Source organism: Periplaneta americana, chromosome 2, assembly GCF_040183065.1.
Source record: "Periplaneta americana isolate PAMFEO1 chromosome 2, P.americana_PAMFEO1_priV1, whole genome shotgun sequence".
In the NCBI taxonomy this organism is placed as follows: Eukaryota; Metazoa; Arthropoda; class Insecta; order Blattodea; family Blattidae; genus Periplaneta; species Periplaneta americana.
The window spans coordinates 208,242,058-208,262,400 of record NC_091118.1 but is presented as its reverse complement, the minus strand read 5'-3'; the positions used below and the strand labels follow the sequence as shown (position 1 = coordinate 208,262,400).

The window sequence follows — 20,343 nt, the reverse complement described above, 5'->3', positions numbered from 1 at the left end:
CAGGATAACAGAGAGGGCTTGGAATTGAACGGGTTACATCAGCTGCTTGTCTATGCGGATGACGTGAATATGTTAGGAGAAAATCCACAAACGATTAGGGAAAACACGGGAATTTGACTAGAAGCAAGGAAAGAGATAGGTTTGGAAGTAAATCCCGAAAAGACAAAGTATATGATTATGTCTTGTGACGAGAATATTGTACGAAATGGAAATATAAAAATTGGAAATTTATCTTTTGAGGAGGTGGAGAAGTTCAAATATCTTGGAACAACAGTAACAAATATAAATGACACTCGGGAGGAAAGTAAACGCAGAATTAATATAGGAAATGCCTGTTATTATTCGGTTGAGAAGCTTTTGTCATCCAGTCTGCTTTCAAAAAATCTGAAAGTTAGAATTTATAAAACAGTTATATTACCGATTATTCTTTATGATTGTGAAACTTGGACTCTCACTTTGAGAGAGGAACAGAGATTAAGGGTGTTTGAGAATAAAGTTCTTAGGAAAATATTTGGGGCTAAGAGGGATGAAGTTACAGGAGAATGGAGAAAGTTACACAACGCAGAACTGCACGCATTGTATTCTTCACCTGACATAATTAGGAACATTAAATCTAGACGTTTGAGATGGGCAGGACATGTAGCACATATGGACGAATCCAGAAATGCATATAGAGTGTTAGTTGCGAGGCCGGATGGAAAAAGACCTTTGGGGAGGCCAAGACGTAGATGGGAAGATAATATTAAAATGGATTTGAGGGAGGTGGGATATGATGATAGAGACTGGATTAATCTTACTCAGGATAGGGACCAATGGCGGGCTTATGTGAGAGCGGCAATGAACCTCCGGGTTCCTTAAAAGCCAGTAAGTAAGTACTGTCTCCTGATGTATTGGCAACTGGTCTCATATTTATTAAGTTTGACATAATGCAGAGTTTGTGTTAAATGATAGGGACCTCATAAAGATTGTTGCCATTGAGTTAAAAAATAATATAACTAGTACTGTACCCCGTATTCAATATTGAATAGCAGCTTCTGACATTTGTTTCCATATCTCCATAATCACAGAACGAGTTTAATTTTCAAGGCATAGATAAATGATGTAGGCCATGTCTCTTATTGACATTGGGTATTCTTTTGTTTTGTCAGCAAATCAATGCATCCTTGTATTAAAGACAAGAAATAAATGTTATTCCTATTATTATTATTACAACCAAATTCCATTTAATTTTTTTAAATATTTCGTAAGGACGAAATGAATGTTACAACAGAACATTACAAATTAATTCTTGAAACTTACTTCCGAACAGGAGGAGAGTAGTATTGTTATGATGTTGATCATTATGTGATTGAATTTCTGGAGATTTGGCCACAATTTCAGCAACTTCTTTGACGAAACCTTCTCAGAATTGTTAACAGGTGAATTATATTTTTTTGTTCACATGACAAAATAATGTATGTTTTTAAAAACGGAGAAAATTAAAATATTACGCGAAACTCTGTAAACATTCGAAAGTAGCACAATAAAATTAGTAAAATCGTCTGTTTTTGGTTAGGCTCTGCAAACGAAGCTGTGACATCTTGAACATAAAAACAAGTGCTCGAAACTTCTATTCAAAATTTAACATGGATATAAACACTCTTTCAGGTGCAGCAAGGAATATAAAACATATGCTCTTCCGAAAAGAATATACGAGGGGGGTCCAGGAAATAACGACCGTTTTGTTGTAATAATTAAAAAAAAATATTTATTTGAAAAAACAAAGTCTGTTAAATAACTGAAGCTTCCTTTACTTCTCTACATAATCACCACCTACATTTAAACATTTGTCGTATCTGTTCACTAGCTTTAGAATTCCCGTGTTATACTCCTCTGCCGCCAGTTCATTAAGCCAGGTGTTCACTGTCTTCAACTCTTCATCACTTCCAAAACGCGTACCACCCAGAAAGTCTTTCAGCTTAGTGAAAAGGTGAAAATCGCTAGGAGCAAGGTCTGGACTATAGGGCGGATGATCAAAGATTTCCCAACCGAATTGATCCAGCAATTCTCGAGTTGAAGCAGCAGTGTGCGGGTGGGCGTTGTCGTGAAGAAGCACAACTCCTCTCGAAAGCATTCCTCGCCTCTTGTTTTGGATGGCTCGCCATAGTTTTCGTAAAGTCTCACAATAACGATTTGCATTGATTGTAGTGCCTTTTGGCATGAAATCCAGCAAAAGAACACCTTTGCGATCCCAAAAGACAGTAGCCATGACTTTTTGTGTTGAGAGAGTCTGTTTGAATTTTCTCGGTTTCTTGGGTGATGAGGGATGATGCCACTCACGTGATTGGCGCTTGGTCTCTGGGGTGTTGTGAGACACCCAGGTCTCATCACCAGTCACAATTTGATCAAGAAAGGCGTCTCCATCTGTGTGATATCGCATCAAGAATGTCAATGCTGAGGCCATTCTCTGAGTTTTGTGTTGGTCACTCAGTTGCTGTGGAACTCATCGTGCACAGATTTTGTGGTAGCCAAGATGTTGCGACACAGTTTCACCAAGCAAAGAACGAGAAATGTCAGGAAAGGCAATATGCAATTCGTCGAGTGATGTGCGCCTGTCTTGCAAGATTCTGTCGTTCACTTTAGTCTTCAGGTCTTCTGTGATGAGTGATGGGCGTCCGGGTCGAGTTTCATCGTGGACATTTGTTCGCCCATTGTTGAACATTTCGCACCATTTTCTCACATTTCTTTTATTCATTACAGTATCACCATACACTTCTTTCAATTGCCGGTAAATTTCTGCAGGTTTCAAATGTCGGGCATTCAAAAATCGAATCACATTCCTCACCTCACAGTTGGCGGGATTATCAATCATGTCGTTTATTTTGAAGTAACACAAAATGCACAATGGCGACTTGTTGCAACCAGTACTCACAACATTATGAGAACACATGTTAAGGAAGCCAGTTGACCTTCAAACAAGGAAGGGGAGTTGGCTGCGCAGCGGGTATGCGCGAACGGTCGTTATTTCCTGGATCCCCCTCGTAAATAATAAAACAATAAAATCTAAATTGTGGGAAGTATATACAGTATGTATATGTGTCCAATTTTTATAAGCAGTTTCCTGTGTAGAAAGGTAATTGCTTTGTTGTAAATATATTACTATTTTCAGAATTTTGTCGTGACGAAAGGACTTAAGTTAAACATATTGGAAATAGTGAGGATTTTAAACTGTAATATTTTAGTAGACCTATTTCCATGTGGAGTTGGAACATAGGTATGGTATTAAGGTATTACTTCAGAATATCGCATAAGTAATATGTCTCTTTTTTGTGTACATATTTATGAACACGTTTTTAATTAGGTACTTTTAATTTGCACAGATTTTTTTACATAAGTACTTACGCAGTATTCTGAAGTTTAACAGGAATTAATTTCACACAAACTGTCAAAGAAAATAATAATATGAAGGTAATATAGCAGACCTCTTCATTGACCTTACTATCATTCATGGCCATCTTTGTTTCAGCTATTCTCGTTACCATGGAAACAGTTGAAGTTGATTTGTTTTCGTTGTATGTCACAAAATAACTTCTGTCAGATCTGTTTGCAAATTTTCGATAATGAAAAGTGCGTCGGTTTACAATTGTTGAATACATATGCAGCAGGTTATGGCAGTGCTAATGAGACACGACGAATTTATGCGGAGCATACGTCATTTTCAAGACTAGGTCAATGTCTTCGACATAGTAGCCAGTTACTTTTCACAGTGAGATTTTTTAAAATAACTCATTTCTTTCTTTCTTTCTTTCTTTTGTGGGCTCTTCGACTCTTCAGCGGTTGCCCTGAATTCCCTTCCGCCATCCTTCTCGATCCCGCCAATCCTCCTCCTGCATATGTCGGTCCTTCATCATTTGCATGACACCGGCTTTCCATGTTTTTCTTGGTCTCGCACGCTTCCTCCTTCCCCGAGGTGACCATTCCAGAATAATCTTTGGCCATCTTCCTTCTTTCATCCTTTTTACGTGGCCATACCATTGAAGAGTTCGTTTTTCGATTCTTTCAATTACCGACTCTTCCATCTCCATCATTTGCCTCACATCCTCATTCCTTCTCCTTTCCAATCTGGATACTCTAGCAGCTCTTCTTATTCCCTCCATCTCTGTCGCTTGTATCTTACACTTCTGACGTTCAACAAGTGCCCATCCCTCTGCCCCGTATGTTAGTATAGATTCAACTATAGATTGTAGAATTATTTTCTTCATTTGTTTGGAAATGGATCTACTCCACAGTACCCCATTCAGCATCTTTATTGCCCTTCTTGTCTGTTGCACTCTGTGATCTACATCTGCTTCACAGCTCCCAGACTCGTGGATAATAGACCCCAAATACTTAAAATGTCTCACAGATTTAATTGTTCCTTGCGGTAGGATAATATCTCTTCCACTATTGCCCACAACGAGGTATTCAGTTTTATTCATATTAATGCAAAGACCTCCTATATCAAAGGCTTCCATCAACCTCCTCAACATGAACTTAGCATCTTCACGACACTGAGCAATTAATACCTGGTCGTCTGCAAATAGGAGAGAATGTATTGTTTCATGTCCAATTGGAACTCCCATACCTTTACACGATCGATTCCATCTCTCTAAGACTTGCTGAATATCATTTCTTTCACATAGTTATATCTTGATATGGAGCCATTTCCGGACACTATTACGAAATTATGTTTCATTATATGCCCTCTATCACATATGAAAATTAGTAATATTCTGAAACATCCTGTAGGTAAAATAAAAATACTGCAAGCAGCCACTATTAAACTTTTTTTTCAGAACTTTGTTTATAATAATTTGAAAGATGGGAGATTTCTTATAATAGAAAATCAGTTCTTTATATGGTCCCCAATGAAATAATTCATCCCACGTTTATTGTAACATGTCAGGGATGATTTCTTGGAAGCGTGGATAATTTCTCTTTTCAATTTATTATATTCGGTTATTGTTCAATCTAAACATAATTTTTACATAATGAATTATATCATTGAATTAAATATATTTTATTTTATTATATGACGAGTGCTTTTGCTTTATGGCATCATCAGGTCTCGTGAACATAACAGGAACACATTATAAAACATCTCGTAAACAACATATAATATGCATGAATTCAGTGGCGGTTCCTCGGGGGAGGGAAGGGAGGAACGTCCTCCTCACATTTTCTTCTTTTGAAAGTAAATACCAAATAAAATATGTGCCTTGAAATTCGAGGAAGATTCGATAATTTTTTAGTTCACAGCTATAAGAAAAACTCGGTTGATCGAGTTTTAAACGACGCGCACTCATGTGCTGTAGAAAACTGTGAGAAAGGTGCGAGATTGTCTGTGTGGAGGAAAGGCACTCCATTCCTCCTCTACTGCAGTTAACACATATAGACAACAGCGCACTAGCGGCCAGAGAAAGAAGCAGAGTTTTAAAGCGAGTAAATGAATGGAGAGGGAGGAGATCCTCCTCTGAATCAGTCATGGGCGGGAAATAGAAACCGACTGGTCGTGCAGCAAGCTCGCTACCGCTGCCACCTAACGATGTTGCAGTCAACCGGACTATAACACATCTAGGAGGAGACACAACAAAAACAGTTTTAACGCAACGCTATGAAAGATACCATGTAAACTTTTTTTTAAAATCATAAAACAAAAATATTATTCATTTCACTTTATATAGGCTACTATTCATGGTTTGAAACTTTCGTGGATATTTGAAAGTTAAAGTCGGGTTTATGTAAAACAAAGAGGAAGTAGTTTTACGTAGTTGGCCCCTGAAATTCACTTCTATTCATTGTTTACTAGACAGGGCAACAGCCAAGTTGTCAGTTTTGTACAAATATATTTGAAACTGAAAGTAGGTACTCAAAACTACATCATTTTTAACATAAAAAATTAATTGGCGACCAGCAGCTTTGAATAATAATGATAGTATGACTTTACAAGAACTGACATTCTTGAAAAGCATGTGATACTGAACTTGTAAAATGTACATGTAGCAACACAGACCACGTGGGTGGGTGCAGTGTTCTCGCTTTCTTCAGATTATTTCCCATTCCCATTTCCATTTCCGTAAAACGGTTCCGGTTACGAGTTAGTAGCTAGTCTCTTCCAACTCGTGTGATGCTGTAGTATGCTCGAAAAATGGTACGAGATTGTGAATTTCCTTGTAATTGTTAATTTGTGCAATTATTCAACAATGAAAGGAAGTGAAAACATAATATATTTTGGACAATTTAGGAAACTCAGTTTACAAGAACAGATTATTGCTATACAGAAGGGAAGGCCAACCCCAGCACTACCTGGTCTTACATGTGTGCATGTAGGCTAAATTGTAGCATGTTTCATTCAAGAAGGTGTCATTTAGTGCTGTTAATTTCTTTCCTCCTCTTAAGAAATATGCAGGAGCCGCCACTGCATGAATTATAATATTCCAATGAAGACTAGAAACTCTGGTGAATTTTTTAGGAGCATGTCAAAATGCATATGATTTATGAGGCATTTGCACATTATTGTTCAATATGGAAGAAACAGAAATACAGTGAAACCTCTCCTTACGGACACTCCCAAGATATGCACACTCCTCATATGGACAGGTTTTTATGTCCCAACTGAAATAATATAGAAATAATGATAAATTTAACTCTCATTTTCGGACACTCTCAGACACAGACACGGACAGCTGTTTCACAGTCCTAAAGCTTGCTTTACCTCCTGATTGCGGACAGAACTTGGATTTCAAGACCTAATGTGTTACAAAAATGGAAAATTTAGTACAGAAATTTCTTAACATGAAAGAAGACAACAAGGGTCTCGTAGGCTATCACTAGCCCAGCCGGCTACCCCTTGTTAGCTGGAAGCGGGTGGATAAACAAAGTCATAAAATTTAACCTGTCTGATGGGTCCAAGGTTTTCACGATCGTGAAATTGTATTCGACACATGATAGGGTTAGTAGGATTATTCTCTTCACTTCAATCAGTTGTTCTATTTCGAGAGACATGGCACCTGAACGTAAAGGTTAAGTTGAAAATTGTAAATTACAGTACTGCATAACTGTAGACCCAGAATAAAACTGCATGGCACAGTACTGTATTTTTCTTTTTCGGTCTTATCTATTGCAGTTCAGAGTTGCAAAGAGTTTACTGTAGTACTGTATACTGTATTTAGAATTAAACTACAGTAATACATTTCATTTAAAGCATGAAGGGATACATAATACATATTATAAATTTACTGTTAGATTGGGGAGCCTCCCAGATACGGACAGATTGTTACGTCCCTTCGATGTCCATAAATGAGAAGTTTCACTGTATATACAATATTATTATCTAACATTTAAGACATATCTAATATGCATAATATTGTATATTTCTGGTTCTTCTATATTGAACAATAATGTGCAAATGCCTCATAAATCATATATGCATTTTGTCATGCTTCTAAAAAATTCACCAGAATTTCTAGTCTTCATTACAATGTTATAATTCATGCATATTATATGTTATTAACCAAATGCTTTGTAATGTGTTCCTGTTATGTTCACGAGACCTAATGATGCCATAAAGCAAAAGCACTCGTCATATAATAAAATAAAATAAATTTACATTCAATTATATAATTCATTGTGTAAAAATGACAACTTTAGACTGAACACTATCCCAATATAATTAATTTATTACTAACTTACCTAAAAAACAACAATGTCTGTCAAATTTTCACTTTATCATTTTGTCCCTGCGAATGTGGTGCTCTTAACAAAACCCCACACAAAGCAATCAGTAATGTTAGATCTGGAGAATTTGGAGGACAATGGTTTGCCATGACCACACCAGTTGCAATGAAACATATCAAATAAGGTCTACAGTGTACTGTCTTTTAGGAAAGAAAGACACTTTCTTATCCACATTTTGTTACTGTTGAATTTATTAGCAAATTTACTTGGTTGCCATTTGTAAAATTGAAGTTACTCTTTAACAATGTATTACTGTACTCACATTGGCAAGAACAAACCAAATCTTGTCGGCTCTTGATCCATGGTGAATATCTGCCATGTTTCCACTGCTGTCTATAATAACTGGACTTACACTGATGAGCTTGAAGCCTGAAAACAATGTTACCTCCAGCCGAAGAACTCCTGAAGGCTCTTCACCTTTCCATCTGTCACAAAAGAAAACACTCACATAGGATTACGAACAGGTCAGTATGATAGTACTTTCAGTGTGTATAATATACTACCATCTATTAGTAAAGTCCTTAAGCCTATTTTTAATTAATTAATTATCCTTTGTTACGTTGCAAAACTAAAGTGCATCTTTTTGTTGTAAATAAAATTTGAATTAGATGTCCTACATTATACAGTTTCTGTAATGTAAGAATGTAATATTTGTACTGTTTTGGTGAAGTAAATCACATTATAACTGCAAAGAGTGTAATTTTTCAAAGTTTTTCTTTTATTATTTGGTTGTTGATGCATAATGGGCTACTTACTCATTTGTATCCATGACAATAATTCTCAAAATATAAGTTAGGTTGCTTTTTCTTACCTGAAGCAGGTCTTCAGTCTGAGGACGGGCAGCTTTCCTTCAAGTTCGTCGACAGAATTGTGACCTGGTATTGCTTCATCTTCAATTCCCGCCCACAAATCCAAGAGGGGCGTGTGACTGGAGGGACTATATGTAGAGTAACTGACTCGGCCCTGCAGTTGAACAAGTTCCTTGCATTACTGGTACACACAGGTATTTGGAAAACTTTGCACTTTGTTTAAAAATATGCAAACCATGTTTTTGAGAGAATTTGCTGTACTGATAAGGAAAATATCTTTGTTATTACAAGCTGTGGTTTGTTAAAATTATATTTTCCTCTGAAGACATTTATTTTTGTCTTGGCTTTAGAAATGAGCTTGTGGCACATTTCTGAGATTTATTTACTTGAAGAAATGCCATTTATAAAATGTTTGCCACTGTGAACATCCTGTTGTAAATACATAAATTATTGGTCCATACACATTACACAGGGTGATTCATAAAACCATTAAAAAATTAAACAAAAAATAGGAGATGCTGTACAGAACATTTTGAACTAGGGAACTTGGGATTTGTGAAGTAAGATTAAGGAGATATGAGGATAAACTTTATCTGTATTTATTTGCCCTTATTTTTTTATATTTTAAAATTATTTTCATATCATTTACAAATCTCACTATCTCGCAACAAATGCTCGAAATAATGGCCACTAATATTTAGTACTTATATTTGTTATTTACATTTAGTACGTATATTTATCTGCTATAAAAGTTACTAGAAATTTAGCAGATGATGAAACTTCAAATAAAATAATACAAGTTTCCAGTTACACAAATCTAACATATAGGAGGATCATTTCATAAATGAGGCGCTGACATGGGAAAGGTAGTAACTGCCAAAAACAAAATTTTTCAGGGGAAGCAAAAAACAAATTTATGAACACTTTCTCACTTACATTATTACAGAAACTGCTTTAAATGAAAGGCATACACTCATGTTTGTGTTACATATGAAATTTGAAAAGTCTGGCACAGATTTATCTGTGAAATCCTATTTTATGAAAATACAACATTGAAATCACTCCTTAGCCAAACTGAGAATTAACGTTATTTATACATTATGCACAAATTTTTCGGTAAAATGCATGATACTTTTCATCGAGGAAGTCTAACATAGATAACAAGTCTCTCTTTTTGGCATCAGGGACGACTGGTCTTCTTTCAAGGCGTTGCAAGCACTGCAAGTTAGTGATTGACGTTAATGACGGTCCTTTCTTAAAAATCCTGTGCTCTGTCCACATTTCAAGGTCATTAAATGACTGTCTTGTTTTATTAGAGGAAAATCAGCTCTTGAGAGTCTAATCCAGTTGAAGGTGCTGATTTTGATAGGAGTTGTATTCAAAAACTTGTCATATTCTGCAGAAAAGTCGAAGAAATCCTCATCCTTCATCATTATTACATTATTAGGCCTTACCTCTTCTGGAACCATGGTCTTGCATCTTTTTTTTTTCTTTTCTCTATGATGCCAAATTCCCTATCACATGGCATGTAGGAATGTTCTGAAACCAGGAATTTCAAGTCCACTGAATCAAAATGTTTCTTGGCAATAATGTAAATCAGGACCATTAGAATCACCCGATTCTTGTTCTGCCCTGCTCAGTTATCAGCCCATATTTGTCTAGACACACTCTGATGTTGCAAAAGGAGTTACTACCTTCTCCGCGCCAACAGCTGTGCACATACAACTTACAACATCTAGTGACTACGTTTCCAACTTCGTTTCATTACATACGGACATACTACCTTCTCTGTGCCATTGGCATGGCCATTTATTACCTTCTCAGTGAAAAACCTAAAAATTCGAATTTTTGCAGTTACGACCTTTCCCATGTCAATGCCTCAAATAATGCACAGGTTGACAGAAATGGATGATGCAAAACCAATGAAAATTAGTCATTTGCAATCAGCGGCGGTTCCTCTATATGCGCAAAGGAGCACGTGAACACCTTAAAAACCAACAATGACTATACGTATTACTGTATTAATATTATTACCAGTACATCTATTATTATTCGGTTGAGAAGCTTTTGTCATCTAGTCTGCTGTCAAAAAATCTGAAAGTTAGAATTTATAAAACAGTTATATTACTGGTTGTTCTGTATGGCTGTGAAACTTGGACTCTCACTTTGAGAGAGGAACAGAGATTGAGGGTTTTTGAGAATAAGGTTCTTAGGAAGGTATTTGGGGCTAAGAGGGATGAAGTTACAGGAGAATGGAGAAAGTTACACAACACAGAGCTGCACGCATTGTATCCTTCATCTGACATAATTAGGAACATTAAATCCAGACGTTTGAGATAGGCAGGGCATGTAGCACGTATGGGCGAATCCAGAAATGCATATAGAGTGTTAGTTGGGAGGCCAGAGGGGAAAAGACCTTTGGGGAGTCCGAGACGTAGATGGGAAGATAATATTAAAATGGATTTGAGGGAGGTAGGATATGATGGTAGAGACTGGATTAATCTTGCTCAGGATAGGGACCAATGGCGGGCTTATGTGAGGGTGGCAATGAACCTGCGGGTTCCTTAAAAGCAGTAAGTAAGTAAATACATCTATTACTGTCCAATGTGCAATGACATTCCTACATTTTTCGTCTCGAGAGAATGTCCCGTTTGTGTGTCATGTGTCTTTAAATCTCCATTGGACGGGTTGACAGCAGCTCTCACAATTTTTCTCTAGCAGGGTAGAATAGCCTGAGGTGAGAATATTTTCTAGTTTATTACAATGGTTACAATAGCTCTGGCTCACACAGGTTTTAACATGCTACTGACAGAGGAAGAGAGATGCCCCATCTCCCTTGGGTCTGGCATCCTGCTCCTTTCTCCCTCTTTCCTCGTTTCCTCTCTTTACTCTTTCTTTTAAAAATACCGTTACGCACGGGGGCTGATTCTGTTGTCTTTTGTTCAGCAAAGTAAGGAAAATACAAGCTGTATTGGTGCGTATTGAAAGTTGAAACAGTAATACTTGAAGATTGGAGACGGACGTGTGTAAAATTGTGAGTGTGTTAAATTAAAAGAGGATTAAAATATTCCTCCATAACACATGACAGAAGACCGATTAAGTACATTGGCTATGTTGGCAACATTAGAGACTTCAATAATAAAGTTATTGATAAGTTTGCATCTCTCAAAACTAGGCACATGGAGTTTCTCTACAAATAATTCTAGATCTTCAACACCATCTACAACAGCAGTGAAGGTGAGTCCCATGAATTAATTTTACTCGACTCTTGTTTAACGGTTTTAATTTTGTTTTTATATGCGTAGATTTGGTGCATGCATATTAGAACTAGTTTATCTCTGACGTGTGACTCAGCTATACGAAAATATATCAGTGTGTTTATTACTCATATTTTTTTGTGAACACCCATCCAAGAAAGGCTCGAACCGCCACTGATTGCAATTGAAGATTTGAGGAAGAAGCACATGTGTTCGTTTCATCCATAGCACGTCTTAGAAGTAAATTATTATTATTATTATTATTATTATTATTATTATTATTATTATTATTATTATTATTATTATTATTATTATCATTACTATTATTATTACTATTATTATTATTATTATTACTATTATTATTATTGCTATTATTATTATTACTATTATTATTATTATTATTACTATTATTATTACTATTATTACTATTATTACTATTATTATTATTATTACTATTATTATTACCATTATTATTATTATTATTATTATTATTATTATTATTATTATTACTATTATTATTATTATTATTATTATTATTATTATTATTATTATTATTATTACTATTATTATTAATATTATTATTATTATTATTATTATTATTATTATTATTATTACTATTATTATTACTATTATTACTATTATTATCATTATTACTATTATTATTATTATTATTATTATTACCATTATTATTATTATTATTATTATTATTATTATTATTATTATTATTATTATTATTATTATTTTAGCGATGATGAAGATGATGACAATACAAAAGCCTTAGATATTCCGATTTGGATGACTATGGTTCATATTGTAAGAAATGACTGGATGGGAAGGGAAGCATTCATAATTGTCTGTGTTGCTACTGATGCTACCGTTGCTGCTGATGATGTTGACTCGTCACTGTCATGATCATTTCGCAGGTACAGCCATGCTACTCACTTGAACCGTGGCGCATCCTGCCCCCGTGGCATAGACGAACACTTTGGTAGGAAGACTCGGCAGCTGGAGACTCTGCAGGGGTGAGTCGGGCCGCAGCTCCAGCGTATCAGTCAGCTCCATGCCGGATGTGGCGAGGGAGACAGTCAGCGCTCTGTGGCGGTCCAGTGCCAGCCAGCTGAACATCGAAAATGCCTTCACTGCCGAGTACAGCAACTGCAAAGATGACATTTACACTCTCATTGTATGTTTTACAGTTCACTTCTTTTATCATGTATGTTATGTACGATATTAGGGCTTAGTTTATTTTCTTAGGCTACCATTTAAAAGACATACATAAGTGAAATCATTCAAGGAGTTTGGTATAGCTTAAGACCTTCAAAAAGCAATTTCTCAGAATATTTTTTCTTTTATACACAAATTATTCTATAATATTTTGCAGAAAAAAATTCATCAATATCTGTAGTAGTTTTCGAGTAATGTTTTAAAAGGCAAAACATTGCAACCACGGTTCACCGTTATAGGCTAGTGGTGACTTCATTATTAATTTCCCACAAATTACATTTTGAAGATCTGTTTCCCTGGTAACTAAAAAACTAACATATACTCATGAAAATTTTGTAGTGTGTGCATGTTTTAGTTACAATTTTTTACAAAATCACTTCGGTCTCTTAAATAATTCTGCAGATAAAATATAAAGACATTAAAAAAAGTCCCCAAAAATCGATGTATTCTTTTTAACACTAAATTAAAAATATTATTTATTAAAAAATGGAGTTTAAAGAGCATGATATTGTGAATGTGAGATCCAGCGATACAATAAGATAAAGAGAACATAAAAAACTTAGAAAAAAACATTTGACTTATCAGGAAAAAACCCTGCATCCATGCATGCTAAACAGCTCCATTTTGTATTAAAAAAAAGAGAAATACATTATATTATAGTATAAAAATATTTTTCTTAAGTAGAAGAAATACAGAATTTTACACTTTATTTTAAATTTTGATTTTTCTAAACATTATAATAGGAGAAAAAAAGTAATACCGTAAAATGGGGTAACTTTGCACCATTTTCTAGTTAAAAATTTGTTTTCAGTCTGTATGTAGTCTTTAAATATCTAATTTTGAGATGGGGATTCATTTTATATGTTCTAGGGGTTACTTTGCACCGCCAGAGTTTTAAGAGGTATGGTGCAAAGTTTGCCACTGCTGGTGTTACATTGCACCATACACGTGTTAAACAATGAAATATACTGTATCAGGAACAGAAAAAATTGAAACACAGATTCAAAAACTGCTATAAATAGTAAGAGGACAAAACTTTTTTGAAAAAAGTACATAAAATTTCAATACAAGTGGTCACATTCTTCTAAAATGTTATTTCAAAAATATTTTCAGTTCTTTCGAATGACAAGTCGAGGCAACAGCACGTGAATAACTGTAAAAATTATACGTATTATTTTGTGTCAAGTTCTGGAATGGAATATAAGCAAGCCCTTTCTTGATACTTTCTTGAGTGGATTTAGTCTCCCAATTACATCCTCCCATTACATTCCCGTATGGCCTTAACTCTGCCAGGTTAAATAAATCATTATTATTATTATTATTATTATTATTATTATTATTATTATTATTATTATTATTACTAGCCGTACCTGTGCGCTCCGCTGCACCCATTAGAAATAAATATAAAGTAATTACATAATTAAAATAGGACATTTGATCCAGGGAACATTCGTGTTTGATAGAAGGATAAATCATTTAATATGTTACTTAATTTAAATCGCATCCACATAATTAAAATGCGATCATTTTGATCCAGTCATAAAAATTATTTTAGGAAATACAGGAAACGAATGCCTATCAAGTTTTCTGTGCATAAGAAGCTATTTTAATCTTACCTGTCCTCGATTCACTCAGAAGTTACTGTAATAACATTATAGCATTATGTCCATCCAGAGAAACTACACTTTCCAATGGTGAAATAGTAATTAATTATACAAATCGGTTAATTTAGCTTCCGATATTACGTCATACAAACACAGAAACATTCTCTGTAGGCTATCTTTCATAGCTTTCGATTGTTGTTGTCCAAGGCCCCTTATAGACGAAGTCATTTGTTTTTTATTTCATTACACCGCCTTAGATGGCGTTATTGTAATTTTGAAACTCATTTATCTCATTAAATGTCAGTCCTATCAAAATTTTACATGGAATAAAACTTATCGGAAATTATTTTTAAAGAAACTTTTGTTATGTAATATTTTTCATGAAAATTAATAATAAGGGAAATATTTCGATTTATTTAATTCAAGCCGCCTTTTAACCCCCCTTTTAAATAAAATATTTTGAATGCCATATAGCCTAAAATCTAAGTTACAACGAACTTAATTTATATTCCAATTTTCATATAAATCGGTTCAGCCATTATCGCGTGAAAAGGTAACAAACATCCAGACAGACAGACAGACATACAAACAAAAATTTCAAAAAAGCGATTTTCGGTTTCAGGGCGGTTAATTATATATGTTAGGACCAATTATTTTTGGAAAATCGAAAATTACCAGAAAAATTTCGGCTACAGATTTATTATTAGTATAGATTATTATTATATTCCATAATATCTTCCCTTTCAGGTCATTTGCATTTGAATCCTTCTCAGCATTTTCCTTTGGCGTATTTGGAGATTGTTACCAAGTTTGGCTGTGAGAGGCCATGTGTGGCTTCAGTATGTAATAAAAAGAAAAACAAATTCAAGTAATTTAGCTGTAATACAAAGTGTGAATTATAGTAAGCGTTTTTAAACTTCATGGAAAGTCCTCAAATCAAAATAATGCAATTAAAATTTTTAAAAATCTTCTTTTGTGTTATTGTGCAAAGTAACTCCAATTTAGCCTCAAATTCATCCTGATTAGAAAATTATTCTGTAACACCATTTGCCGACAAAACAGCTGCACAAGCGAAAGTCTAAATGGATGAATTTTTTTTTTATTTTATTGGGTTATTTTACGACGCTGTATCAACATCTAGGTTATTTAGCGTCTGAATGAAATGAAGGGGATAATGCCAGTGAAATGAGTCCGGGGTCCAGCACCGAAAGTTACCCAGCATTTGCTCATATTGGGTTGAGGGAAAACCCCAGAAAAAAACCTCAACCAGGTAACTTGCCCCAACCGGGATTCGAACCTGGGCCACTTGGTTTCGCGGCCAGACACGCTGACCGTTACTCCACGGGTGTGGACTAAATGGATGAATAAGGAACAGATACATGTATAACTTCTCTTGAGACTGTGGACACTATCTGTGATGAAAGATAATTAATTTGATCTATATTTCAATCAAATTATGCACACATTCTGTTGTTAAGGTATAGAAATACCATAAACAAATTCTGTGACCACGAACAGTGGAAAAATACTGTACACATATACCATCTATTGGTGGAAGTGGTGAACAGATACATTTGGTTCACGTAAACACCCCTAGACGTATATAAAAAGTTTTTCATAGATGGTGCAAAGTTATCCCTGCAGGTGCAAAGTTATCTCATTTTACAGTATATCCAAAATTTTATTGATGTAAAGGCTGGTTCACAATAAACCGGAAATGAGAATCGGAACGAAAACGAAAACGGTAAAATTGTTCAAATGTGTACATTTAAATGTGAGCATTCACAATTAACGAAAAGCTTGCCGGAGCCCGAGATCGGGAACGGAGAGTTGGCCAAGTTTCAACTTTGGCGTTCACGTTTCCAATCACAGCCCACTAGATTCATTCTATTGCCATCTAAAAGCTATTTTGTCATATATTTTGTAGTAAGAAGACCGTGACATAACCTATGCATTATTTTGTTCTGTGCTGTGCATCATGGAGCAAGTTTTATTTGATGAGATTCTAACATTGAGTGTTGAGGAAAAGCCTCATGTTTACGATAAGCGGCGCGCCTCTTATAAAGATGAGAAAATGAAGGAGAATACGTGGCTTTCAATAGCTGCATCTCTGACACCAATCGTAAATGAACCATATTTTATTACTGTATTGGTTATATGACACACTACATATTCATGCTTCAATTCAATAACTACTGTTGTGTTCAGTTTTGTTCTATCACAAATGTTTCTTCTCTAATTATTTTACGTTATGGTAGACTTAAAATAGGTTGTGATAATAAAGATGCATGGGCATATTTATAGTACCGTTGAAATTTTGAAGTTGGTTAACCTGTGTTTACGTTGGCTGCCTTGTACTCATGAGAGAACGCCATTGGTCAATTATACACAAATAACATCACAATGCATAATATCGACTTTCCATATCGTTATTGACATGCATATCGATATGCATAGTCGTCTACGTTCTCGGTTTATTGTGAATCAAAAATTGTCATATTCACGTCCTCTACTTCTCGTTTTCACTCTGGTTCTCGTTCCCGGTTTATTGTGAACCAGCCTTAAGCTGTATATCCCTTTAATATGTTCCAACTATGTCTATTATCAGAGTGGAAGGAAGTAACTATGCATGTCTGGACCTGATATTGCCAGATCTTTGTGGATGATAGTTACCTCTGGATGCACTTTGTGTAACTTTATATCATAATGTCATTCCTTATGCTGAGCATCATCTTGTCTTCAATAAAATTCAACTGTGCTGTATGATTGATATGGGACATAATGTTTCACAACAGAATGGCACTGGAATGTAACTCTATAATTTGTTGACAATTTAGAATGATCTCACCTCAGTGTGTCTGTCCAGGAGATGTGAACGGTAGAACAGATAACGTGCGACTGGTTCTGCTGCCTTCAGGTCGCCCATGTGAGAGTACGTCATGAGGGCGTATAAAGATGCCTTATACTCCCCTACACTAGCTAAACACAAAGAATTTATAGTATCAGAGTGAAAGAGGGACAACAAATCTAGCAGTGTGGAAAAAATACAACTTACGTCTGTAAAATGAATTTCTTTGAATGAATGATTTTGAAATTTATGAGAGAGAGAATTCGGAAAGAGATAGCTGCCCTGTAACAAGGGGTACCATTGGTTACAATCACGTAATTAATTTCTTTTTCTACATTGTGAACCATAAGTAATGTCGTTAATTTCAGGGGGCTTTCTTTGAGATATTTCAAACAAAAAAGTTTAATGCAATATTACTCATTTTTGCTTCCCTTTCGAGATAAAAATTATTTTATATGAAACATTTCATAGCATGTTTTAGCCTAGATCATATATACTCAGATTGCTCTGCGTTATAGGTTTTGAAGTTAACAACTTTTATCAGGTTTACTATGCTGCCATCTAGTTGTTACATAAGGAGTCACGTCATAACTCCCATTTGAATTGCATTAGCGACTGTACTGCCATCTTGTGTTCGTTTACAGCGGACGGGTGGCGATCCTGGTGGTTGTTCTCTTCAAAGTGCAAACGATTGTAACAAAGGAACGAACAATCTATATGTAATCTGAAGTTTTAGGAAAACCATTGTTATAATTCCCAATATTCTATTACTTGTACAATTGGAGCCGTACAATCAACCATTGCATAAAATTAATAATACAGATTAATGTTGAAAACTAAAATGCATCCACATGTCAGATCTTTTACTTTCCGTATTGTTGTTTCTGGCACAAACATTTGTTTGGGATTCAAAATGGCAGATGTGTTTGGGAAATCCAGTGCTTTACATTGTTTCTTGTTCATGTTAATACTTTTTTAAACCTTAAACTTACTTAGTTGAAACTTCAAAGTGTTATAATTTTAAAGAGGTTATGCATCTTTTGAAAGACACTGAAGATAACACCACAATGGTGTCGAAATGGGACATAACCTCTTTAAAATTTGAAAGTTTCAACTAAGTTAGTTTTATGTGCTTTACACTTACCATTCTTTTTCATTCTTTCATCCTAACCATTCCCCCCCCCCCTCTTCTTCAACTCCCCTATTTCCTTTGTTTATCATATATTTACTATTTCACCCGCCCTGCTGGTCAACTGTTTCTCTACTATATGGTTTCTTATTCTTCTAATTAATTTTTTTCATTTCTCCTTTCAAATACCACAATACTACTAATCTACATATTTTACATTTAATTCCGTTAATTTTTCCTTTTCCTTTCATATAATTTACAATCATTTACTCTTCACTGTTTTACATTTTTAAGTATATCTCATTTCATTCTTTACTTCATTGCCACCCTGAACCTTCCCCTTCTTTTATTACCTTCACATGCTGTCCAATATGTATGTATCTGAATTTGTAGCTCATAAAATTGGTAGTGAAACATTCCATGTAAGAGATCTATGCTTAATTTATCGACTTATGCCAAGGTGAATGTCTACTAACTCATGATGGGTTCCTTTCTGTGTCTTCCAGCTCCTTCCTCGTACAACCAATCGGGTGCGTCCTTGCTGGGTGGTGGGTGTTGCCATCCAAAGTCACCCTCCTCGTTAGTAGAAGCGTTGCGCAGGCGATCCAGTGCGATGCCCGACAGCTCACTCTTGCCCAGAACCAGAGCGTAAGTCATGAGGGACAGCGGGCACGGGGAGTCGATCCGAAACACACTGCGCTCCAGGAAGTAGCGTGCCCGCAGCATGGACTCCCAGTCCGCCTGCGGTTCGAATACACATCTGTTACAAAACTTTCCAAGGGAAATCTGATTCGTACTTGTTTGTGAACAAAATTATCTTAGGCTGATATAGGCATTTATGTTAAGATGGAGTTCGTCAGACCCGTATTTATGCATGGGTCACATGGGCCTGGATCCAGGACGGCAAAATTTTGAGAAAAAAATCGAGGTGAAAATACATTTTCGATGCTTCCCTACTTCACAGATACTCATTTTAGATAGTAGCATATGTTAAGAAGAGTGAGGGATGAAATTTTTGTTTTCTGCAATTTTTAAGGTAGAGACTTCTTATTTTGTACACTTCATCATGCATAGTAGTTTTATTGTGATTAGATGAATGGTTTTTGAGTTATTCAAATTAAAAAAATGCATATGTTCAAAATCTATCTCTCTCTTACAAAATTTAAGTTTCATATATGACTTTTTTTTTACGACATGTGTGATATGGTTGAAAAAGAACTGAGTATACAGAATTTTAAATTTACATCTATAAATTAAGAGACCTAAGAGGAGGGTGGAAAATAGAAAAGATTGGAGAAAGCTGGGTTTGCCCTTGGACAGAACCTATGAATGAATGAATGAATGAATGAATGAATGAATGAATGAATGAAATGGAGACAATTTTCTAAAAATATAATACAACTTCAAAATTTCAAAATATAGTGTCAAATAAAATATGAAGAGTTCGCGGGAAAAACGATGAATGTCACAGTTTTGTTAAGGTTGATGTCATTATCTAATTCAATGGATCACTACGAAATTTAATGTTGTTCTTATGAAAAATGGTAAAAAGGAGAATTATCACCACGAATACAGTAATCCTTTCCTTTATTTCTATAGAAACAGCACTACATCTTGCAGTTACAGACTCAATTAGATCATTATCTAATCCTTAACAGAAATGTGACATTCATCGTTTTTCCCCCGAACTCTTCATATGTTTTATTTTTAATTTTGA

At 35.1% G+C, this 20,343-nt stretch overlaps 1 protein-coding gene across 2 annotated transcripts in view; it reads right to left on the bottom strand.

Moving 5' to 3' along the window:
- Positions 1-20,343, bottom strand: part of LOC138695094 (C3 and PZP-like alpha-2-macroglobulin domain-containing protein 8) — a 976,398-nt gene that overhangs the window by 11,012 nt on the left and 945,043 nt on the right. For both annotated transcript variants that reach the window (XM_069819482.1, XM_069819483.1), the window contains exons 20-24: positions 19,103-19,367; positions 17,498-17,628; positions 12,764-12,976; positions 8,567-8,718; positions 8,018-8,180 (exon numbers count right to left, since the gene is read on the bottom strand). In XM_069819482.1, the coding sequence (XP_069675583.1) occupies positions 8,018-8,180; positions 8,567-8,718; positions 12,764-12,976; positions 17,498-17,628; positions 19,103-19,367 (924 nt within the window). The remainder of the gene's footprint in view (positions 1-8,017; positions 8,181-8,566; positions 8,719-12,763; positions 12,977-17,497; positions 17,629-19,102; positions 19,368-20,343) is intronic.